Source organism: Ambystoma mexicanum, chromosome 5p (assembly GCF_040938575.1).
Source record: "Ambystoma mexicanum isolate Mex_15411 chromosome 5p, UKY_AmexF1_1, whole genome shotgun sequence".
Taxonomy (NCBI): domain Eukaryota; kingdom Metazoa; phylum Chordata; class Amphibia; order Caudata; family Ambystomatidae; genus Ambystoma; species Ambystoma mexicanum.
Genome location: NC_090930.1, coordinates 954052541 through 954078763, shown reverse-complemented (window position 1 = coordinate 954078763; position 26223 = coordinate 954052541). Strand labels below are relative to the sequence as shown.

The 26223-nt window shown below is 44.6% G+C and overlaps 1 protein-coding gene across 2 annotated transcripts in view; it reads right to left on the bottom strand.

The window, feature by feature from the left end:
* The window catches only part of DDC (dopa decarboxylase), a 917411-nt gene that overhangs the window by 9147 nt on the left and 882041 nt on the right, over nucleotides 1-26223 (bottom strand). For both annotated transcript variants that reach the window (XM_069613411.1, XM_069613412.1), the window contains exon 13: nucleotides 8263-8364. In XM_069613411.1, the coding sequence (XP_069469512.1) occupies nucleotides 8263-8364 (102 nt within the window). The remainder of the gene's footprint in view (nucleotides 1-8262; nucleotides 8365-26223) is intronic.

The window sequence follows — 26223 nt, the reverse complement described above, 5'->3', positions numbered from 1 at the left end:
ATTGCCAACCTCTCCACTTATCATGATGACATAATCGTTCTGCGGGACTACAACATCTGGTTCGAAAGAGAAAATGAAAACACAGCAAAATCCCTCAGCACCCTACTGGAAACCCTCTACTTCAAATAAATAGTAAACAGACCCACCCACTCTGCCAGTCACACCTTGGGTGCAATTGTCTGCAGAGATAGACTCTCATCCACTATCCCCCTGATACCAATCATATGGAGTGACCACTACTTGATCCCATTCACCGTCAAAATCCAGAACCGCATCTTGCCTGGAAATGCAATACTACATGATACTAACAAAAGAAACAGTTAGAGTCTTGACCTTGAAAACCTAACAGAACTAATGAAATCAACCAAACCAAACATCTTGCAGCTAAACAGAATGACTCCAGACTCAGTGGAAGAAACACAGCTGGAATACAGAGGCCCTAGAGCAATTAGCACCTGCAAAACTCTTGAAAGCCACTGCAAAAAGAATTGGCAGCAAGATGGGTCATAGAAGAACTGACTGAGGAAGCTAAAAAAAAAAGAAAACTGGAAAAACTAAAATTGGAAAAACAATGGAGAAACCAATACAATCAATTGGACAAAAATAAAATACCAACGACAACTCAGAATGTACAAATCAGCAGTCGTAAAAGGAAAAAAAGCATACTAGACCATAAGAATCCAATCGGCAACAAACTCACAAAAATAAAGATTCAAAATCATCAACGAACCAAAAACCCAACATCGTGCAACAAATGAATTGTACAATCACAAGCCCTACGTGACAACATCACAAACCACTTAAGAACAAAAATAGAAGCAATTCAACAGACCATTGATGCAAGCTACTCAGCAATAAACACACATTTGGAACCACCAGAAAACAGCGCACCACCAACCACAACAACACTCTGATTCAATCCTATAAATGAAGAAACCTTCAACAAACTTTTATTAAAAATACACCAACCTCAATGGATCTCCCAAGGACCCATGCCCACCAGATATCTTCAAAGAAATATTCAACCACAGAACACCAGTATCATACTACCGGCTACCCCAGAAATAGTACCTAATACTTTCAAATCAGCATGCATCAAGCACCTCCTAATAAACAAAACAGGAAATGCGGAACACCCCTCCAACTACAGACCTATATGGAATCTACCCTACTCAGCAAAACTACTGGAGAACCACATCTACAAAATACTACTCAACCATGTAGGAAGCAATGGAACACTCGATCACTCCCAAATTGGCTTCGGAACCCTTGAAAGGAAAGGAATCAGCACTTCTATCCACATGGGACGACCTAAAAATAAACGCAGACAGCAACACCTGATAAGCCTACATACCACTGGACATATCAGCCGCCTTGAACACAATCAGACACTCAACACTAATCCAGAGACTGGAGGTAAACGGCATAAAAGACTCTGCTCTACAATGGCTAAAATCTTTCCTCACCAACCGAACAGAAATAATATACCTACTGCCATTTACATCTAACACCAAAAACATAACTTGCGGCATACAACAAGGATCTAGACTCTTCCCACTCCTCTTCAACATCTACATGTTCTGTCTAATGAAACTCATTCAAACCCATTGACGCCTAAAACTACGCAGACGATATAAAACTCATCTTCAAGATAACCTCAGCCCACAACCCAAATGACACCCTCGATAAATGCCTCACGGACAAATATACCTGGATGACAAGCAACAATCTTAAACTAAACCCTACCAAAACAGAAATAATGATCCCCACCCCTTAGTGGATAACACAACACACACGCACCTGAGCTGGCCACCATGCATGGGAACCTAAACAAAGGCATCCGCTGTGATGAAAAGCGTGGCAATACTCATGGACAATGGACTTTCACTATCACCACAAGTCAACACAATAGCAAAGACATGTTTCTACCTCCTGTGACTATCTAGAGGGATCCTCGCCTTCCCAAACAGAACCCTCGTAATCATCACCTTGGTATTATCAAGACTACGCAAACAGCCTTGGAATGCCAGAAAGCCCCATAAAAACTCCAATGCATCCAAAATACTGCAGCAAAACTACCCATGAGACTAAACAGAAGAGACCACATCACACCAGCACTGAGAAGCCTTCACTGGCTTCCAATATTAATTTCAACGCCCTCTGCATAGCTCACAAATCACTACACAGACAAGGAGCCACATTTCCCCAGGCCAAAATCAACTGCAGCCAACAAGGAAGAAAACTAAGATCGAGCAATGACTTCCAAATCACAAAAACAAAACACTATGAGAAAAGAAAATTCGGAGGAGCTGAATTCTCTCGTTTGATAGCCAAACTATGGAATTTGATACCAAAGGAAATAGGAACAACAAAAGATCACCTAACCTTCAGAAAATGACTGAAAACCTGGCTATTCAATTCACTGACAAAAACATAAAAACACGCACTACCAACAACTCATATCCCAGACCCAAGGCAATCCTGCGACAGTACAGATTCTGTAACCCACAATAAAACAACCACACACTACTAACTACTAACCACCCCTGCTCCTCGCTCCGCTCCCACATACCTTCCACGTCCATATGGGCTATCCTTACTACACACAAAACACACAAGTCACACATCTGACACAAGAACAAACTGACACAAATAACAAACAGCCCAGACACTGGACATTGCCCCTCTGTACATAACCCCATTGCACACAATCAAGGCATACTGAGAAAGCCGACAAGCACCGATGCCAGTTTCGCCTAGTTCTGCAAGCACCAACAGAAGAGCCCAAACTCTATCCTATCCCTCTTCCCTAACTAGCTACACCCCCACTTTCTTACAGAGCCACGTGAGCGCCTGGAGACCATGCAAATGGTAGCTGTGTGCAATGTAAATCATCATAACATAACAAAAATGGACATAAAACCTGACTTACAAAACAATAACCATACTTCTATGCTCACCAGAAATAATGGAAAGTTGGACATAATAGGAGTATAACAACAAGTGTAACATAATAGGCGTTTCACATACAGTTCAGAATAATGTCCTAACTGTAAGAGATGTTTATGTTTATATTTGTTTGAGTACTTATAACGTGCCTTAGACCCGAAGGCAAGCAGGCACACACAAAACACCAAACAAATACACAGAATTGAATTGATTGTTTAGTGTATAGCGCTTATACACAATGGGCCTCATTACAAGTCACCTGGTATGGAAATAATAGTGACGGTAAACCCGCGCCACCTTTGTTTCCATACCGGGTGATCTCGAGTCCTGCAGGCGTAGGTGTCATTCCATAGGAGTCCTATGGGACTCAATGGGAATGGGGATTTACCGAATTCTGCCTTCAGAATTCCCGGGTCACCGGGGTTGTAATGCCCCGGTAATTCCGGGAATCACTGAGGCAGAATGGTAATACGAGTCCGGCTGTAACCGAGACGGAAAAACCGGCAGGTTACCGCTAGACTCGTAATGAGGCCCAATGTGTTTCAAAGCGCTTTAAGGAGGGAGGGACCAAGGGAGAGTACAGTTACATTCTTATAAAGTCCTTGAAGCAAATTCAGAATGCGAAAAATAGAAACTATCGTAATTAGCCTGGCTACATGGGGTGGAGGGGATGGGGGAAGTAATACAAAACAAGCAGTTTTATTACTATGCCTGACGACAATTGTTGTAGTGCCGGAAAGTAAACAAGAGGAGGGGGAGGGGGGTGTGAAGTGAGTGTGAAGGAGAGGGCCAAGACAAGCAACTAATCATACTGGGTCAAACGATGAATTCAGAATTGTGCTGGAGGGGGGAAGTGGGAGGAGAAACAAGCAGGGAAAGGGGGGAGAGACAAACAAGCTGCTATCACAAGGTCATTAGACGATGATAGAGTAAGTGCTAATGAAACAATAACAGGGAGGGGAAGAAGAGAGTGGAAAGAGAAAGACAGACAGCTACACTTACTATGCCAGATGACAATTGATGTAGTGCCGGAAATTTACATGAGGAGGGGAAGGGAGGGCAGGTGGATGAGAAAGACAGGTGACTACAATTACTATGCCTGATGGCAATTGAGGTAGTGCCAGAATTTAACAAGAGAAGGAGAGGGGTGAAGGGGAGGGGTGGGGGGGAGCGGTCGGCAAGTGAATGAGAAGACAGGCGGATACAATTACTATGCCTGATGGCAATTGAGGTAGTGCCGGAATTAACAAGGGAGGGGAGGGCAGGGCAGGTAAGGGGAAGGGAGGGGGAGGAGGGATGAAGGGTGAGGGGGAGGAGAGGGACAACAGGGGACCAATGATCAAGGCCAGGCGACCTATTCAAGTAGTAGTGAAGGGAAAGGGGGGACACAGACGGGCATCAATCATACAGCTCAGAGGCAAATATGAGAAGCGAAGTGCTATTGAAAGGGGAGAAGGGGGTAACACCATTGCGGGGGGAAGGCAGGCACAAACACCATCATGGGGGCAAAAAACAATCGCAGGGGGGCACACACACCATCACAGGGGGGCACACACACCATCATGGTGGGCAAAAACAATCACAGGGGTAGGGGGACACACTCACCAACACGGGGGGCAGGAGGGGCACACACACCATCATGGGGGGGCAAACAAACCATAACGTGGTCAGGGGCAAATAAACCATAATGGGGGCAGGGACACACACACATACCATCATAGGGGGGTAGGGGGCACACACAAAATCTTGCCCCTGTGATGATGTGTGTTCACATACCCCCTGTGATGGTGTGTGTGCACCCCCCTTGCTGATGTGTGTGCCCCCCTGCCCTGTGATGGGGTGTGTGCCCCCTCACCCCCCATAATGGTATCTGTGCCACCCTGCCACCCTTGATGGTGTGTGTGCCCCCCTTCCCTCTGTGACGGCGGTTGTCCCCCCCTAGCCCCATGATGGTGTGTGTGCCCCCATGCCCCCTTTACCATCAATACAAATACAACAAGTGTGAAAAACCTGAGGGTCTTCTCACTTCTATTCCCTTTGGGTCCTCTGTGCAGGTGGCCAGGGAGAGGCCGTCATTTTGGATCCTGCTCCTGGGGGTGGATGGGTGAGGGAGGATCACCTCGATGGAGTGTCCTTTGGGATTGGAAGTGGGAGGCAGATGGATGAGACACAGTATTCCACATCCTCCTTTCAGAAAGAAACCCAAACCCAAAAAGTGGTTATGGGATATTGTTCTTCTTGTTCCCTGGTTTCTGAGAAGGGTAGAAAACATTATCAAACTAGACATGTTAAAAGAGGAAGAGAAAGAGTGGGGATGAAAGACTTTGTAACAAATCATGGTATCCCCCTTAACCTCATGATAACCAATCTAACCTCACCTGACCTTTACGGGTCATTATAAAGTATTCCACTTCATTCCCCCTTTAAAATGCATAATAGTATTGAGACGAGGAAGAAACCACTAAGAGCAATGAAGATTACCTCCTTTGCCCATTTGAGTATTGGAACGAAGAAGATGTCTGGAGGTCAGTCCTTTCCCACTGGTTTGCTTAATTGTGGTCAGGTAAGTCAGGTAATGCAAAACCCTAACTCACACCTGTAGCCGTTTAACCCAACACAGGTGTTTAAAAGGAGGAGCTGCCGTTGTACTATTTAAAGGATATGCTTCGCCCACTTGTACCTACCGGGTACCATGCCAGGTGGTTGATTTAGCTGGAGAGAGATCAAGATATCATAAAAAAGAAGGCAGGAGCAAGTGCAGAACAGAAGAGTGGCAGTACTGTACTGAAGACTGTCAAGAGGTAGTAGGGCAGACCAGGATAAAGGGAGAACTAATACAAGAGTCTAGGCACAGACAAAGAGACAATTCATAAATAAATAAAGGAGAGATGAACTGTGGGAAGAAGTTGTAATGTCTTTTTAAACAGTTCCAGCTGACCTCCATTGGCTGGGTTCACTTTTGTAAACACACTGTTTCTTGGGACTTTAGACTTTGACCCTCTTGGCACTCACTTCCCTTGTTTCCTCTCACTGCAGGATTCACTTCCCTTCTTTCACACAGTTTGTAGATCAAAGTCTTTCGATTGTACAGGGATTTTGCTAGACACTCAGTATAACCACTTATTTTGTTGGCTCCCCTATGGCCTTCTGGTATCTGTAGTTTCGCTCATATGGGGATCGACTCGACAGAGTCTTTGGAGTAAGCACCCACGTGGAGCCAGTTTCCCTCCGCAGCTCGTCTCCCCTTAACACTTTTTACAGTTTGTTCACAGTTCATTGAACTTGGTTCAAACTTGCCACTTTGCGATTGTCAATTAAAAAAGCCTGGTTCTTAGCGGCTCTCCCCTCGACTCACTGGCTCTGATGAACCGTGTGGCTTTTGGCTTCTCTGGAGTCAAGGCCGGTACCATGGGCGCGGGAGCTTCCCTCGCTCCTGCCTATCGGTGCAGGCTTGCCCTATATACGGTTGACATCTGCTGCAAGACACATGTGCTATTGTTTGTGGTCTTAGGCTCTCTTCCACAAAGGTTCTGCAGATGAAAAGGGCAGGGTCACTTCTCTCCTCGCCACCCTCTCGATTCCTGCTGCTTTTCTCCCTCTATTGAACTGCCGCGCTTGATTAGCCATCTCGTCGTGCTGTCTGCCGTGCCCGTATTGTGCTCTCGTCCTCCACCTTTAATCATGGTGGGGAAGGGAAAGGGCCGTCAGGTGTGTGTGATTCTGGTTAATTTCCTGATCCTTCTTTTGGGACATGTCAGGTGTTAGTCCGTCGTCCTTTGTGTTGTGCTTAAGTGTTCATGTTGGAAAAGGGGGGGGGGCAGTAGTTTTGAATGTGCTACGTGAGAGGATGGGGAAAAGGTGTCAAAGGAAGGGGGATAACACGTCTCACTGTCGGTGTCCCACTCCCAAGGACCCCTCCCCCCATCCTGGTGATCCTCCCACACTGGTCCACACCCAGGAACTGGATCCAATAGGGATGGCTGTGTCCTGGCCACCTGGATGACAGATCCCTGGGAACTAGCTAGAGAGGCACCTTCAGGTTTCTCACAACACGCAGAGAAGCAGAAAAATGGAAAACACCGGGGACAAATAGACCTGGTGAGGGGCAGGAATGCCGGAAGAGCTAGGGGAAGCAGCAGGGATGGCCAGGAACAGTGGGAGTTGAGCGTGGTGACAACAGCAGAGTTTTGAAAAGAAGACACGTGGAATGAAGACCCATGGAAATATAAACCTGACCCAACTAGCAAACTGGCTTCTGTAGCTGGCCTGTATTTGTGTTATAGCCTCCTCCTAGCTATGGCTTCACTGGTATAGTCCTTTCCATTTTTCAAACTGATGTCCCAATTGCCTTCTTGGTGGGACAATTTTGCTTCTCTCCTCCTCTCTGAATGCAGCTCTAAACTCTCCTTTGTCTACTTAATCAGTTATTTAATCTTTTGTCTATTTACTCTCTTCTTTCTGCCTTCCCACTCCTCTAGGAATGCCATCCTATCTCCGGATCCAACTCACACTGAGGGTCTCTCTTACCCCCTTCTTAACACTGGCTTATTGACTGCATTAGCCAGGCTGGGTTCTGGTTGGTGGTCTGTCTCTCTTCTAGCTTTCCTAGTTAGGATTGATCCTTACTAGTCACTTTCACTTTCTCCTCATGTTCATGTGCATGTTTCTTCTGGTGCATCACATTGGCATTCTTTGCTGTGGATGTGCAGGCCTAGACTTGAAAGGGGGCCAATGCCATCTAGCTCAGCGTTCGCTCCGTAAAAGGGAACGATGAAAGAAGACTGACAGAAGTGGCTGCGTTCATGCAGTATGGCTTAACAGTCTGTTGAATGGTCAGACCCCTCCCCTTCCTGATTACACCAACCTTCTAATGTGCAGGGATTTCTCACTCACTGAACTTGAACACAGAGAGTCCAGGATGCCTCCAGAATCCACACCATGTATGCTTTCTGGGTGATGCAGAGTATGAGATGTCTCTAGAAAGTACAAGTTTCAACTTCTTCCTACACATGCTTTTCTTTTTAAAATAAAAGTACAGTAACAGTAAAACGCAACAACAAAAAAGTAGAGGAGTACCGCTCCCATCCGCTCCCACCCACTTCAACCCCTGGTGGCTCCCCCTGGTCCTCAGTGCTCCCCAACCTTGGGTCCTAGTGGTCACACCATATTCAGCCATGAATAACCATACTTTGTACATGGCAATTAAATTATTCTCAGGGCTGTCCTCAAGAACGTTCTTGTTACATGCCGACATTACAAAACAAGTTAAATGGATTGTGAAGTGGGTGTTTTTTTATCAGTTTTTAATGTTACCTTTAGTCGGAAGCACACAAGTCCCATTGCGACCTCGGCAGAGATCTCAAATCGATCATCCTGATTCAATAGATCTTCAAATTCCCGTGCCAGATTTACATGCTAGGAGAAGAGAGAGTAAACAAACAATGCATTTAAATTTGCAGATTTCCTTTTACATAAGATTGTTCAGATGCAGGTGCACCATCCACCATTTGACCGCTGGTACCACCTGAGGAAGATCATCTAACAGGGCATCAGGACCCCGGTAGTGACGTAATAACCACATGCCATGAGAACAGTAGCAAGGCTCAAAAGTTTAGGTTAACAATTAAGAGGCGACAATATAGCACACAATAGTACATTTTTGCTTCTTACATAACACAGTGTGATGAACCCTGTCGATCCCTCTCTAACACCCTACCTAAAGTGTCCTCCTAGGTGGCCAGGGAAAGGCAGACACTTCCTGATCCTTACCTTGGGGGTGGTGTACTGCAGGAGGATCACGTGGAAGAAGACAAGGACCAGGGTGGTGAGGAGATCCCATGGGATGAGACACAGTATTTATTTCTAAAAGGGAAGAACCTTTTAAAGGTACCAAGACTTGTAATGGCTTATTGTCATTATGATGTATCTGAACCACATATTAAGGTAGTTGATGTGGGCAAAGCTGGTGTGACATCTTTAAATACCCCAAGGAAGGAAAGACCATTTGACACTCCTAAGGGTAAAAATGTTCCTTACTCCCAGGGGTACTGTGAAAGTGAATCTATAAATAATGGATTAAACAAACTGCCTTCCTCTTTTCAAGTAAACTCTTGTAATGTTTCCTTAAATGCCTTTAAGGGAATTAAATCTACATTTTAAAATAGGAAGTTGACAAGAAAACCTTATTTTATTGTTAGGAACTACAAGTCCCAGAATCCCCTAAGTGCTGGGATGAAGAAAGGGCTGAAGAGCAATGTTGCAGTAGTAGTCAGCATGTTAAGCTTAATGACCAACACCTGAGGGAAGCAGAGAGTCTTAAAAGGCACCCTCAGGTACAGGCCATTCGATGTAGCTGTGGCTGAAGTGGTCACAGCAGTAGCAGCAGAAGGAAGAGAGCACTCTTTTGCCAATCCAGGCAGAATTTGGTAGAAAGAAGGGACGCCAGGACTTTGACCAAGCAGATTTCAGCGGCATTGTCCTAAGTGAGTTCGTTCCACCTAAATCTGAAGTGCAGAGTTTGTGCAGCGGAAGGCGTGAAGAAAGACTGCTTTTCCCCATGTGAACCTAATTGAAGAGATTGCGCTGCAGGAAGCATGCCTGAGACCATGGCTGGAAGGTGTTGTGCAGCTGAGGATCCCAGGAGCAAGAGGAGTGGCAGGACCGAAGATACCTGCAACGAGAAGGGGTGTGGGTCCAAAAGAAGCCAAAAGCAGTCCACACCCTGCAGGACACGAAGGGAGAAAGACAGAAGCCGGTGAGTGTTACCGAGCATTCTGATCCCATGCGCGAACGAAGGCAGGCAACTGTATCCAAGTAGAATTACTCACGTACAAGTGAAAGTTGTAAAGAACCGACCATTGATTGTCAGACAATGGGAAGTCTGAAAAGTGGAACTTGTGTATAAGCAAACATTATTCATTTAACTTGCGTAAGAGAGTAATGCATTGAAACATGTTCATTGAATATTAACACCTTTGAAAACTCATTAAAGACTGGTCGCGTGTGCCTAAAAGTGATTCTGAAGTAAAGATTAACCCAAGAATCAATTATGAATTAGTTGAAAACAATGTATCACTGACATTAAGTGACTGAACATAAACTTTTATGAGTCAATAGCGGTACCACCCGGCTTTACCCGGGTCTGTTGCTGACATGCACGTGGGGGGTCTGCTATAGCCTTGTGTATGTTTTATTGAGTCATAACTTCCTATTTTTGAAAACTCAAATTGGCAATCTCCTGAAGTCGCCTATACTGATACCATAGGGCCGGACCCCGTTCCACCCCTGTGCAGGCGAATGGGTGGGGTTGGTCAAATTTCACTATCGCTAGTACACCCCAGACTGGTATGACGACCTTGTGTCCTAACTTCCTATTTTTGGAAAAGTTGCAAAACTGGCAATCTCCCGAAATCGCCCATACTGACAGCAGACGGCCGGACCCCACCCTGTGCAGAGTTAATATGTGGGGATGGTCAGATTTCACTATAGCCAGTGCACACAAGACTGGTATGCCGACCTCGGGCAAACATTTCAGTGGCTTGAGCCAACAATCGCAAAATTTGCAATCTCCCGAAATCACTTATACTGATTGCACAGGGCCAGACCCCGTTCTGTACAGGGCGAATGGGTGGGATTGGTCAAATTTCATTATTGCCAGTATACCCCAGACAGTTATGTCGACCGTGGGCCAACATTATGGGGGTGTAGCCAACCCTGAACATACAAACACACTTTCAAAAAATATATATAGAGATAGAGAGCAAGCATTGCTCAAGCCAAGAGTGAAACAAGTGTTGCTCTAGCCAAGAGTGAATTGAGCCTTTCCCAAAGTCAATGGGCCTCATTATGCGTATGCCAGTCCGGTAACAACAGTGCTGGTAAGATACCGGCACCGTTGTTACCGGACCGGCACACTCCGGTTTCTGCGGACGGGTGCCGTCCCGTCCACCAGGTGACCTGTCGGGTAGTAGGGCACCCGCCCACAGACTTTGACGGTAGCACCAGCACCATTATGAGTGGTTCCGGTGCTACTGTCTTCCCCATTCCCATTGGGTCCTATGGGACCCGAATGGGAAAGGGGAGTTTCTTTTTTCGGTGCCTGGCTGTAGGTACCACTGGGGCTGTAATGCCCCAGTGATTCCCCATTGCCAGGCGCTGGGAATAAAAGATGACCCCAGCGGCAGCCTGTCGGTTTTACCGGCACGGCTACCGCCGGAGTCATTATGAGTTCCAATGAGTGCTGCAAGCATTGTCCTGGGCCAAGATGGATACAAGCATTGCTCAAGCCCAAAGTATGCAAGCATTGCCTAAAGCCAAAAGAGAATGACTATAAGATCTGCGATTAAACTACTCTGGTTGGCAGAAAGCAAAGAGGTAAATGCAAAGTTGGGAAAAGGGAAGCTTGCTGCTTGTGATTGTTCTCGAGAAGTTGATGAAACTCACATTGCCAAAGCCAAGAGGAGGAAAGGTAGAATTCCATCCATGTGGCATTTTTGGTTGTTGTTGCAGGAACACAAGAGTGGCAAAGAGGCTGTCGTTCTGTAAAGTGAATGTTCAGAATAAGGGTTCCTTGCGCACTTGGATGTGTTGAGGTTGACTAAAGTGAATCTTGTCTTTTCGGAAAAGTTGATCAAAGTCAAAAAGATACAAACTGCTAAAGCAGTGGTAATACATTTGGTTGTCAGCAGTTTTAAAACTTCAGAAGCACAGTTGAATGTGGAATACTATGGGGCAGGCGAGTAGACCCACATGGTGAAACCTTGCAGAAGCTAACGTGACATGAGAGTTGTTCAGGTGGTAGAAGTGCTGTGAAGTCATCTTGACAAAGATATAAACTGTGATTCCTAATATTATAAAGAAAGACTTAATAAGTGTCAACCAGAAGCTGTGTTTCATTAACCTTACCAGAAATTGAGTCTATTTGAATCATCTAACAAGGACATTTATTTCTTATTTTACATTTGTAGGTTGTGGCAAAGCATCTCTGCCTGAAATATCATTGAGGCTCTTAGATGAAGAGGAAAGCCATTGTTCAAGGAACAAGAGAAACCTTTCTTTTGTTAACTTTGGTTGACAGAACTTTGACACAGTGAAGGAACCAAGAACTGAACTAAGACTTTATTGCAAATCCGGATTTCCTTTTTTCTTTTTGTTGACTATTGGAACTGAATCTAACTTGAAACCTGGGGAAGGGGAGCTCACCCTGGCTACCAAGGAAGACAGTGAATATATTGGAAATACCATTCTTGATATTTGTTGTGAATTGCCATCCGTTTTCTTGTGTATTTTATGTTTAAGTGTGAGGGCCAGATATCCTGTGTTTTCCTTTAATTTTGATAGGCAGGGAAATCCTTGTCAGAGTAGGGATAGTGAGTTGTTTGATGATTTAATAGAATGGCATCTTTTTTTTGTAAATTTAGTTTTATTAAGTTTTTGTTTACTGCAAGTCACATTACATAATAACATTTACGAACACAGGAATACAGAGCAAGATCAGAGGATCAATATTAACAAATATATACATTTCAAACTTATGTCCGTTCTCGTGCTGCTTTCTTTCAACATGACTTTCCCTTCACCCTCCCCCTTTGGTCTAGTCAACAGCCAGAAGATTCTTGCGGTGTGGATCAATGTGAGATCAAAGTTTTCTGTTTTCTGTTTTGGGGGATTTCCCATAGGGAAAGCACTCATTGCCTCACCTCATAACTCGTCCGGTCATTGTTTACCTTGAGTTGTTGGGCATTAATCAGTTTGGGACTTTGGCTTGCGGGAGCGATGCTTATTTGTGAAGTCCACCCAAAAAGTCTCGCATTGTGAGGATCTTCCGTGTAGCAAAGCTGTTATCATTTCCATTACCCATATGTTAGAGGCAACATTTATCCATTAATTTTTACTCTGAACTGTTTTGGATTTCCATTTTGTTACAAGCATGGCACGAGCAGCTAATAGTAACTGGGGGGCCAGAACTTTCACCCTGTTCCAATCGTCATCATCGTTCTCAAGACTGAACAAAATGAGGTGAGGGTCTGCCACTCTAGAGATGCCATCTATGTCCTTGATCCAACCCAAGACTTCATCCCAGAATACCTTTATTTGAGAGCAACCCCACCACATGTGCCAGTAATCGGCTATTTCACCACATTCCCACCAAGGGTTTGCTGTTTGGAACATTTCGGAGAGCCTGAGAGGATCATATTGCCACCTGTGTAACAGCTTGATTGCGTGTAGTTTGTATTGGCTTGATATGGATGTTCGTGTTGTGGATTTGCACAATATTCCCCATAAATCTGGGCTGATTTGTTCACCTAGATCCCTCTCCCATCTGCCTCTCAACGGTTCTGTGGTCCTTTCCCCTGCATCTATTAGTTCTTTGTACATTGCTGATATCAGACCCTTCATTTCCGTCCTAGAGTCTAATAGCTTTTCAAAGGGGTTAAGTTTTCTCCTCAGCTTGGTCTTCCATACTGGTCTCGTTAAGATACCCTTTATCTGTATGTATTGGAAGGTAGACAGAGGGCCTATTCCCAGGGCCTCAGTCAGATCCGGGAGTGTAATGAATGAGTCGCTTTTTTGTAGTTGCTCCACCTGTCGAAACTGATATAATATTATTTTGTCTCCATTGTAAATGTTGGCCTATGCCCAGTTGCTTTGCGAGGAAATCCGTATTGCAAGGTCGTGACCTTAAGTTAATCAAGCCTCCATTTTAGGTTAAAGCCGCCATTTTGGCTTATCGTGCAAAGTCACCCTGTGGCCTAAAATGGCCGACCTGTGTTCTCTTGTTCTTACTTTAACCTCTTCAACCTCTGTAGGCGAGTTAATGTCCAACCTGCCTGCAGGCTACATGTTAGGGTCATGCAGACCTTGTCCTTTGTTGACCTCGGGATCAGGGGATTACTTGAATCGGCGATGTTAACCTACAAGTATACAAGAACAATAACGCTATTTAAACATGACATGCAAAACATCTGTTTGACCTGCATTGAAGCAAATGTGTAAAGAGTGTAAAGTTAAACCCAGAGAATAATAGTGCTTGTTAGTAAATGTATTAAGAAGTAAACCGCATGCACGAGATATGTAAATTAGGAATGAACCTGGCGCGAACCCTAGCCCAGTACATGATTAACTTGTAGGAGGCTGGACATCGTTATGAAGAAACTGTATAAATATGCTGATGTCCATCTAGCAATTCCTGTTCACTGCTCACATTGAACCTGCTGGTGGTCTCTGTGAAGTACTGACGGCCAAATAGCTATTTGTGTACTTTGTTTTGTAAACTGTTCAGTATTGCAATAAAGATTCTGGGAATCTTTACAAGACTGTGTTGGTGTATTTCTCTTTGCATGGTGTAAAAGCCTTAATATTGTATTTTCTGATTCAACAGATGGCGCCCGAATAGGGACCCTCAAGATTGACTTCGTCTCTTTGAAGGTTGGCTCGGCTATCGGACCGGTATCGGACAGTGCCAACAAAACGGCCCCTCTGGACGAGAAGCGAATTCCTCGACAAACCAGCACGATCCGATCCCTGAACGGTGAGCTGTAGCCCGAGACGACGTCTTGAAGAGGGTCCATATATCGAGGTGGGTAAATTTGCCGAAATCACCAGACACGTGGGTCCTTAGAATTGTTCTTAGTAACCCGATCGGGCCTCCCAGTCCTTTGGTTAGGTGAATCGTGACCCGATTCTTAATTTAACCCTGACAATTTGAATTTGGCGCATTGTACTCGCGAGCACAATTATTTGACTAGGTAACACCAGAATGCTGATATGCCTGGGAAATTGCCTGCCTGCTTCAGGGCATTATTCCGCAGCGACAGACAATCTTTGGAAGATAGCCGTCCCGCACCACAGGAAGGGTCACCGGCATGTACTATGTACTGTAAGAAAGGCTTTGGTAGTATAGCATTTAATGATATTTGGCACAGACAGACCAGACATAACTCTAATCTTCGGTGGCCAACCAATGGTAGCTTTGAAATCCCTCGTATAGAATATCTAGAGTCTGTATTGGTAAAGAAAAAGGCTCGACCTGCAGATTTGACGCATTGCACAGTTGGAAAACAGATGCTTTGCATCAACAAAAGAGCAGAGAGAAACATATGCGTCGACATATGACGAATCCCAAAAAGGCACTGTTATATGATCAAAATAAACAATTGGAATCAGTTAGGAACACAGACAGAGCGTTTCAATTAGGCATTCAGAAAATGTACCCTTCAAAAGATTTTCATACGTCCGATGAATTGATTAACAATCTTTTGCATGAACGAAGGCCCGATGCCTCTGCACCACCCCCTTACATCCCTCCTCCTGGTGCTTTGCCCCTTCCTGTCGTTATTCCTCCTCCTATAGTTCCCCCGGTCCTTCCTATTGTTCTTCCTGTTGTTCCTCCAGCCGTCGTTCCTTTGCCTGCCCCCTTGCCTCCACCTATTGGCATTCAGAATGTGCCTACTCTTCCTCTTCCAAGTGATTCCGCATCGCTTGTAGTAGACCAAGGAACGGGATCAAGGGTTGTGACTCGTAATACTGTGTCCCCAGATAAAAAGAATGAATTGATTGCTTGGGCTAAACATTGTATGGAGAAGGGTGAACAGCTGATGTTTTTTCCACACTCGAAAATTTAAAAAGTATTCCTGAGAAAAATGTTTTTATTGAAGGGTTAGGGATTCATTTGAGTATAATGTGGAATAGATTAAACAATGTAGATCTCCCACAAGGGTTACGGGATTTGAACACCTTATCGTTGTCTAGAGATACTGCGGAGAAAGTATATGAGCATGTCAAGAGGATTTTTGTGTATAGGAAGGAGTTGGAAGAGTTACAGAATGATGAAGCAGATGGTGATAGTTTAGGGACTATGTTCTTATAGAAACGGTTTTCTCCTCGCCGTGAATTGATAGGTGAGGAAGCGCGAATTTGTACAAAGGATGCGATAAGATGGATTTCGGATATGTCAATAACTCCAGATGAAGTATATGACACGTATGGTCAGTATACGTTAGAAATGCAAAAGAAAGTGATACAGGTTATGGTAGAATACCTGCAGAATGAGTGTGTAAAAAGAAAGATTTGTTGTCCCGCAGAATTGTTGAGTGTTTATAAGAGAGCCTTTTCGATTGATACTTCTTCGACTGCCTTAGCGCTTGATTTGGCTCTGTTGCTTAGTAAGCGTTCGGAGCTACCTACTTCTCAGTTGCCTATGAGAGAGGTCCCTCCGACATTTGTCCCAAAAGTTGAGATTGCGGCCGATGCTGCACGAGGTATAGTCGCTGTGGACTTTGCTGCACATTACGTATCGCAGTTTGTTCACGTCCCATTCTCGAGACAGGAAGTGAACACCATAAAGCAATCTATTCCTGATATAAGAAAGAATCCGACGGGGTTCTATAAGGAAATAGAGTTGGTCTTACAATCATCGGTATTCACCTTAAGTGATATTGATTTATTATTTCCCGTACTCCTGTCAGTTGATTTGTGGAAACAGATTAGGACTGTAGATGATGTACCTGGGTTAGGAGATACATGGGATAACATGGTTAGGCTCGACAGAGAAAGACCAGCTGGCGAGCGACCGCCTCAAGTGATATTAACTTTGCCTGATAGGATTATTGTAAAATTAAAAACTATAGTTCCTGAAAAAAGAATAATTTGGGACAAGTTTACGGCCTGTGTCCAAGGAAAGTTTGAGGGTGCTACCGAGTTCTTCAATCGGTTCAAACAGGTATTTTCAGATTTCAGTGGACAAGACTTAGGCACAGAGTCAGGGAAAAGGCTGTTTGTCGACAAATTTGTACGGGGATTGCTGCCTGACATCCAGTTACAGATTATGTCTTCCGAAAGCGCTTGGAAGGCGAAGTCTCAATCAGAAGTACTGCACATGGCTCAGTACTATGAAAATCGTGTGAATAATGAAAAGGAAAAACTTGAGAAAAGAAAGGGTGACCTGAAAACAAAAGTACTATTACAACAGATCGTTAGAAACCCTAGAGGGGGTAATCAATTTAGAGGTCAATACGTTCCACAGGGAAGTACGCCCCTGGCTCCGGTAACCATTAACCAGTTTGCCTATTGTCGACAGGAAGGTCACTGGCGCGCACAATGTCTGACCTTGCAGCAAAGGTCATTTGGGAACATGGGTAGACTATCCAGAGGTTGCCCAGGTGTAGGGGGCCCTGGCAGAGGTCAGTTTGCGCCAGAATCACAGCAACCTTCTTCACAGGATAAACAAGTTTCAAATGTGTATAATAGAAACATTTTTGATCATCCTTCTGCCGCGTACCTCTCTGAAGAGCTTCCTTTTGATGACATTCTGTTTCGTTAGGATTGCCCGAAGCAGGATTTGGAACCAACGCCTATTCCCGTTCATCAGAAAGGTCCCTACGTTGAGATGGCGGTGGGAAACAGGAAGCATCTATTTCTAGTAGATACAGGAGCACAAAAGTGTTCCATTGACCATTCACGGGTTCCAAACATCCCCCTGTCAGGGCAGTCCAACGTTTCTGTAGGGTTTTCAGGCACACCTGTAGTTTGTCCAGTCTCTTTGCCGGTACCGATAACACTGGGTCCCTTCACGGAGCAGTGTCCATTTCTACTTACTACAAAATGTGGAGAGAATTTGCTGGGGTTAAATTTGCTGAAGGAATTGAATGCAGTACTACATTGCTCCTCGGACGAAGTTCGGTTAACAATTTCACCTCAGCAATCACTCGCCTCTCAGTTTTTGACTCGACCTTTACCGCCAGAATTCAGTAACATTCTGGAATGCTTATGGGCAATTGATGATAATGATGTGGGCATTCTTCAAATTGAACCTGTTAAAATTATTCTGAAACATGGAGTAAAATTGCCTCGCATTCCACAATATAAGATCTCAGTTGAAGGCGAACAGGCTTTGAAATGTATAGTTTCTGATTTTGTACATTGTGGAGTAATTGAGGAAATTACAGGTAGTTTGTGTAACAGCCCGATTTTGCCAGTATACAAAAAAGGTGATAATGTGATTCCTTTTCGGTTTATAATTGATTTGCGTGCTATTAACAAAATTGTGGCTCCTCAATTTCCCATTGTACCGGATGTTACAACGATACTAACTATGATTCCCGCTTCTGCCACTCACTTTAGCTTTGTTGACCTCAAAAATGCGTTTTTCAGTATTCCTATACACAAGGATAGTAGGTATTTGTTCGCGTTTACCCTAGGTGGACGCTCGTTCACATTCACTCGTGCACCACAAGGGTACACTGAGAGTCCAAGTATTCATAGTAGAGCATTAAAAGAGCAACTCGATACTCTCGAGTTGCCTACTACTTGCACGTTACTACAGTATGTAGATGATCTCCTCTTGGCTGCTGATTCTGAGAGTGCCTGTAAAGAAGGCACCATGTTGTTGCTTTGTCATCTAGCAAAACATGGCCACAAAGCTTCACTCAAAAAATTCCAACATTGTTGTCAGGAGGTCGCCTATTTAGGCTATCTCCTGTCAAAGGAGGGAAGAAGGTTGACACCTGAACGAATAAAAACTATTTCTGGAATGTCTGTCCCAAATACAGAGAAGGAAGTTAGAGCCCTGATAGGTATGGCTTCTTACTGTAGATTGTGGATCCCTAACTTTTCGTTAACAATTAAACCAATGCTGGCTTTGACAAAAAAGGGCATTTCTGTGCCATTGCCATGGACTTTGGAACACCAGACAGCATTTGATTTGCTCAAAACCGCGCTGTGTTCAGCACCGGTTTTAGGAAATCCAAATTATGAAAAGGCCTTTGTGTTGTATGTGCATGAACGTGATGGATGTGCTTTGGCTGTGTTAACGTAGGAACATGGAGGGAAGAATAGGCCGTGCAACTATTTCTCATCCGTCCTTGATCCTGTTGCATGCGCTTTGCCGAGATGTTTTAGAGCTGTCGCTGCTGCTGCTGCCTCTGTAAAACAGAGCGAGGGAATGGTCCTGGGTCATGCGTTAACCCTAATGGTACCTCACTCTGTAGATATTCTATTAAATAGAACTCAAACGCAACACCTTACTTCCGCACGATTGACAAGATACGAATTGATCTTGTTTGCTCCCCACATTCAAATTCAGAGGTGTTGTGTATTAAATCCGGCTGAACTTTAACCTGTCCCGCAAGATACTGTTGATGGTAACGAAACGTCACACGATTGCCTTTACACTACAGAACAAGAGACTAAAGGTAGAATCGATTTGAAAGACACGCCTTTGAATGGCCCACAAGGAGAGCTATTTTGTGATGGCTCCTGTTTCAAACTTCCGAATGGTACATCCATGGCTGCTTATGCCGTCACTACCTTAAGCACGATTGTGGAAACCAAAAGAATTATGCATAATTCCACACAGGCCGCAGAAATTATAGCTTTAACTCGAGCTTGTGAACTTTCTGAAGGGCTTACAGTAAATATATATACCGACAGTCAGAATGCCTTTGGGGTAGTGCACAACTTCGGTAGACTTTGGAAAGAACAAGGTTTCTTGACCTCACATGGCACAAAAATACAGCACGGCACTTTAATAGTGCGATTACTTTCAGTGCTCGCACTCCCTGTTCAGTTAGCCATTGTAAAATGTACAGCACATCAAAAGGTTACAGATTATATAGGAAAAGGGAATGCTTTCGCTGATCAGATAGCTAAACAAACTGCCACTGATTTTAGTTCAGAAATGTATGCTGTAAGGGAAACTGTAAATGTTTGCACTTTTGTTGAAAGTATCGATTCTGTAAAAGACATTCAAGCAGATGCTACTGTAGAGGAGACCAAGAAGTGGGTTGAGGGTGCAGGGAGATTGGATGGTGATGGGTGTTGGGTGGACAATGTTGAAGGAAAATGGTTACTCCCTGACGCCTATATTACAATGATGGTCATTATGGCTCATGGTCCGACCCATGTCTGTGCGCGTAAATGGACTAAAATGTTACACAGTGTATGGGCCAATGATAACATTTTCAAAATTTCGGAGCGCTTTGTCCAAGGGTGCATGGTCTGCTTGCAGCACAATGTAGGAAAAGGTACCTCGACTCCTAGAAGAAGTTTCGCTCCACCTTCTGTTCCGTTTGAGGTCATCCACTTTGATTTTATTGAGATGGAACGTTGCAACGTGTTGGTTGTCATTTGTGCATTTAGCAAGTGGGTTGAGGCCTTCCCTGTTAGAGATGCAACGGCCATAACCACAGCAAAAGCTCTGTTGAAAGAGTTCTTTCCTAGGTTCTGGCTGCCGAGAGTCATCTGGTCGGATAATGGGCCGCACTTTATCGCTGCTGTAATCCTACAAATATGTGACGGATTACAGATTGATAAACGGTTCCATTCGGCCAGACATGCCCAAAGTGCCGGATTAGTGGAAAGGCATAACGGTATTATAAAGAACAAGCTCGCTAAGACGTGTGCTGGCACCAAATTAAAATGGCCGGACGCCTTACCGATCGTGTTGCTGTCGATGAGAACAACCCCTCAAACTAAGACTGGGCTCTCTCCCTTTGAGGTGGTAATGGGGAGGCCTGCTAATATTTGGGGTATGCCAAGGAGTCGCTCATTGCCGGATATAGAGAATGTGCTTCTTTCAGATTACTTTAACCAGTTGACTAAAAATCTATTTTCAATTTATCACCAGGTGCGAGAGGCATTACCTGTACGGTACGAGGGTCCTGGTCACAGTCTACGACCCGGGGACTGGATCCTCACGAAAGTTTTCGAAAGGTCATCTTGCCTTGCACCTCGGTGGAGGGGTCCCTACCAGTTCCTGCTAGTCACCCATACTGCGGTGCGGGTAGCAGGGCGGAAGAACTGGATACACGCAACGCACACCAAATGGATCCCGCAGCCCGTGCCATACGATACAGAAGACACAGAATCCCTTTCCAATGCTGTAACCAACGTGCCCGAAACAGCAACAACCGACACGAGAGTATCGGAGACCGTTCCAGAGTTCGTAAGGCCAGACAAAATGGCCATCTTGTCTCCGCACTCTCCAACAGCGGTACTTCCGGATCATCCATTTTCTGATCCCATTTCCGTTCACTCACCACCTCTAGTGGGAAGTGACGACATACTGTTTTCTAATCCTTCAGCACCGGAAATTGTGAAATATAATTTACGTCCAAGAAGATAGATGTACGGCACTGTTTGACTGTGCGATTGAGGAAATCATTTGAGGGCTTGCCTTTTGGCCCGACTGTACGAAAGGATTCTGTTGGCTAAGGGTTGTGGGAAAGACATTAAGAAGACGCGCAACTGGAGTCGCCAGCAAACGAACAATTGGTGTTTTTCGATTGAAGACTACGGTGCCTGCACCCGCTACCGCTCGTACCGAACGTTTAGATAAATATGTGACTAGCAGAGACAATGATCAAGCGTGTAAGGGGACCCCGAAAATGTATTGTTGCCTTTTTGTAATAATAACCAGGTTTTTAGTAACTATTGGTTTTGGGTTATGGTACCTGGAGGAAGCATATCCACTAGAGGACTTTTTACCTGTTGAAAATGTATCTGTTTTACCCACTCCTTCCATGCAATTGCATACCTTGTCGCCTAGAGATTCTTCGCATAGACGGAACTATCAGAATAATACTCTTTTGTTAATAATGAATGCCACTCATGCAATTTTTAATAGGACCAACTGCTGGATCTGCTCGCATTAACCGTAACATGGGGATAAGGGACTAGGTTGGTACATTAATCCTTTACCTTTGACAACTGCTTGTTATGCTTCTCTTGGAGCACTATTCTTTGGCCGATGGAATGACAGCATCTCAGGGAACTTTGATGGTACAAATTTGAATAGTTTTGAAAAACGTGTTTTGATGCCCCTGGGAAGCTCGCTTTTTGCAAATAGGAGTAAGCCAAACGTTGCTTCTGTTAGGCTCTCTGATTGATTGTCTCGTCCTTTTCAGTCTTTGATCTCTTTCAAAATGGCTCCAATAGGCAATAAGGATGCCACGCCTCCATCTTATTCTGTTAACCATAGCCCCGATTCAGTTTCCTTCTGCATACAGAGGAATGGAACACGGTCAATGGGTGATTTTAGAAGATGCGCCAACGTTGTGAATTTGACTAGTGAGAACAGACCTCTGTATGTCGGTGAACCTGTCTATTTCGTTTGCGGTAATGTGGCATTTCCATGGTTGCCCAGGGATTGGCAAGGAACTTGCTATTTAGGGATTCTATTACCTGGGGTATTTGTTGCCGGTACTGCAGAAATTTCGAAGACTCGTCCACGACGAGATGTGAAGGGGGATACTCCAGCGCAAACTCTAGGAGACATCATGAAATCCTTTGTGCCATTTTTTGGGCAAATTATGAATTCAGAAGATATCAAGGGACTAGCAAGAGTACTGGAGAGAACCATCAACCGGACCACTGACATACTCTTTAATATGACATTAGAACAGAAAGCGATAAGATTAGTAGCTCTTCAGAACCGGATGGCATTAGATGTCATTCTGGCTGAGCGTGGAGGAGTATGTAAATTAGTGGGGTCCGCTTGCTGCATTTACGGACCAGACTCCTCTCCAACGATCTTTAGGGCGATCCAAAATCTACATGTTCTTAGTTCGGAAGTGTATGTTCCTGAGGGAAACTGGAAACTTAGTGCATGGTTTTGGGACCTCCTACGGTCGTGGGCATGGAAGTTGTTTTCGGCCCTGCTGATTATCTTGGGTAGTTTTCTGTTCCTTTGTTGTTGTATACAGTGTCTCCCTGGTATATGTTCGGTATTAGGGGGGTGTTGCACGCAAGCAACAAGTGTATTAGGGCATAAAATATACGCCCCATATAAGGTTTCCAAGGAGTATGTGTTGAAAGAAACTCTAGTGTCTGATCTAATGGCAATAGATATGTCTGATAATGATTCGGGGTGTATAGATGTTGAAATGTGGAGTTAGTCGCAAAGTGATTGAAGGTAGTTTAGCGCTTGGCATAGGCCAAAAGGAGGGTTTGTCGAAACTGATATAATATTATTTTGTCTCCATTGTAAATGTTGGCCTATGCCCAGTCGCTTTGCGAGGAAATCCGTATTGCAAGGTTGTGACCTTAAGTTAATCAAGCCTCCATTTTAGGTTAAAGCCGCCATTTTGGCTTATCGTGCAAAGTCACCGTGTGGCCTAAAATGGCCGACCTGTGTTCTCTTGTTCTTACTTTAACCTCTTCAACCTCTGTAGGCGAGTTAATGTCCAACCTGCCTGCAGGCTACATGTTAGAATCATGTAGACCTTGTCCTTTGTTGACCTCGGGATCAGGGGATTACTTGAATCGGCGATGTTAACCTACAAGTATGCAAGAACAATAACGCTATTTAAACATGAGATGCAAAACATCTGTTTGACCTGCATTGAAGCAAATGTGTAAAGAGTGTAAAGTTAAACCCAGAGAATAATAGTGCTTGTTAGTAAATGTATTAAGAAGTAAACCGCATGCACGAGATATGTAAATTAGGAATGAACCTGGCGCGAACCCTATCCCAGTACATGATTAACTTGTAGGAGGCTGGACATCGTTATGAAGAAACTGTATGAATATGCTGATTTCCAGCTAGCAATTCCTGTTCACTGCTCACATTGAACTTGCTGGTGGTCTGTGTGAAGTACTGACGGCCAAATAGCTATTTGTGTACTTTGTTTTGTAAACTGTTCAGTATTGCAATAAAGATTCTGGGAATCTTTACAAGCCCGTGTTGGTGTATTTCTCTTTGCATGGTGTAAAAGCCTTAATATTGTATTTTCTGATTCAACACACCCTCTCTAGGCCTGCTTCGTACCATGTTTGTAATCGTCCTACGTTTGGATGTGGTCATTGATTCCGGGTGACCATAGGTGGCTCAGTGGAGATGGCCATGTGATCATATCCATATCTTTACCTTTTCTCCAGATGCCCCATATAGTACTCAGTATTGGGTGGCCTTTGAATCTGTTTTGAAGCTTTTTCTTGGGAGCCCAGAACCATTCCGAGACCGTGGCCGGTGCTAGGTAGTGATTGTCCATGTGGACCCATTGGGTGGTGTTGTGGTTTCATAGCTGAGGTGCCAGGACACGAAGCTAGGCCACCTCGTAACATTTCCTTAGGTCAGGGAGTCCTACCCCGCCCTTGTCTTTGGAAAGCGTCAGAGTGTCATATGAAATTCTTCCTTTCTTCCCCTGCGAGAGGAATTTCACTATGGTTTTCTTGATCTCAGGAAAGAAGCCTTTTGGTGTCGTAATGGGTAACATTTGGAAGGGGTACAAGAACCGGGGGAGACTTACCATTTTAATGGCATTAAGGCGCCCCAACCAAGATATCGTCAGCTTGTTCCATCTAGCTAGATGGGCACAGAACCGCAGGAGGAGGGGGGGGAGGAAATTGGCTTCGTATAGGTCGGCCAAGTCTTTGGTAATGTGTATACCAAGATATTTTAGTTTCGAGTGCTCAAGGCCCAATGGGGAAAACCTGGTTTCATTTTCTCCTTTCTGTCCCTGTAGAGGGAATAGGGTATATTTTGTTTTGTTTACCTTGAACCCTGAGAGTTGACCATACTCTTCTGATAGGAGGAGGGCTCGAGGAATGGACAACATGGGGTTAGTTATATGCAGAAGGATGTCGTCTGCATAAAGGTCTTCCTTGTGTTCCGTCGCTCCTAAGTAAATACCTTCTACCATGGGCTCATCTCTTAATGTTTCTAGGGAAAGTGCAAAAAGGATTGCAGAGAGAGGGCACCCTTGTTGTGTATAATTCGAACCATCTGGAATATGCTCCGTTCACAAATATGGAGGCCTTGGCGGACGTGTCCACCGCCTGTATTCCCTTTCTAAACCTTGGGCCTATACCCACTTTACATAGGACTGCTCTCAGGAATCCCCATTCTACCCTGTCGAAGGCTTTCTCTGCGTAAATTGAGAGAAGGGCAGGCCAATTGGACAGAGTCTGGGATGTATGGATGAGGTGTAGTGTTCTGCGTTGTGTCCACTCCCTGTCTCCCCAGTATGAATCCAACCTGATCAGGATGTATGAGTTTGGGCATTAGTGTCTCTAATCTGGCAGCCAACACTCTTGTGTAAATTTTGGCATCTATATTGAGTAGGGAGATGGGGAGGTATGATCCACACTTTTTGGGGTCCCTTCCATCCTTGGGAATCACTGTGATCAGTACTCGGGTAAAGGAATCGGGGGCTTTCCCTGTTTCAATTATTTCGTTAAAGAGTTTGGCCATAAATGGCGTGAGGTATGTACTATAGGATTTGTAGAATCCGGCTGTGTAGCCATCTTCACCTGGGGATTTGCCAATAGTTAATCTCTTTATTGCATCTTGGATTTCCTGTTTGGATATAGGGGATTCTAACATGTCGGAGTCTGGTCTTGGTATCTTGGACATATTGATCGGGGAAAAGTAGGTCTCTGTTTCTGATTGCTCAGGGTTCGTTTCTGATATGTATACTCATAAAAGTTAGCAAAACATTCTGGGATGGAGGGGGGAGTGCCGGTTTCGGGTGGATCATCTTCAATTATTTCAGTTACTCTCCGCTCAGCTCTCTGCTCTCTGTGCCTGGCAGCCAGTAATGCATCAGCCTTGTCCCCTTTTTCATAGAATTTTTGCTTCAGGAGTGTGAGTTTGTGTACTATCTGCTCATGCTCCAGCAGTTTCAGTTCCTCCCTTTTTCATTTTAGCTTTGTTAATTTTTTCAGAATCAAGCTCTGTGTTCCTCCTAATCTCCTCCAGTTGAAGGATGTTGGTTCTCAACCTATGTTCGATAATCTTTCGTTCTCTTTTTGTTGGACACCCCTTCCCTGATCAGGATCCCTCTCCAGGTGGCTTTCACCATTTCCCTGACTAATTGTTTAGATACCTCTCCAGTATTTTTTATTTTAAGGAATTTGCTAATTTCAGTCTCCATTTGTGACTTGAAGAGTGTGTCTTTCCAGAGACTCTCGTTACAGCGCCATTTTCCCCCTTTGGTCGGTAGATTCTCCCACCGCATATCTGCTAGCACCATATCGTGGTCTGACCATGTGATTGGGGCTATCTCTGAGTGTGTTGTTGTATCAGCAAGGTCTATGTAGGTATATATAGTCGATTCAAGTGTATGTGTTGTGTGGGATGGAAAAGAAGGTATAGCCTTGGCCTTCTGGGTGTATGTTCCTCCACACATCTATCATTTCGTATGTTTCCATCATTACGGCAAGTTCTGTACGGTCACCCCTAGTCTGATTTGTCTTGTCAGGGTTGCCAGGTTTCCTATCCTTAACAGGGTCAGCCCACTGATTGAAGTCACCTCCTAGTATGATATGGCCTGAGGC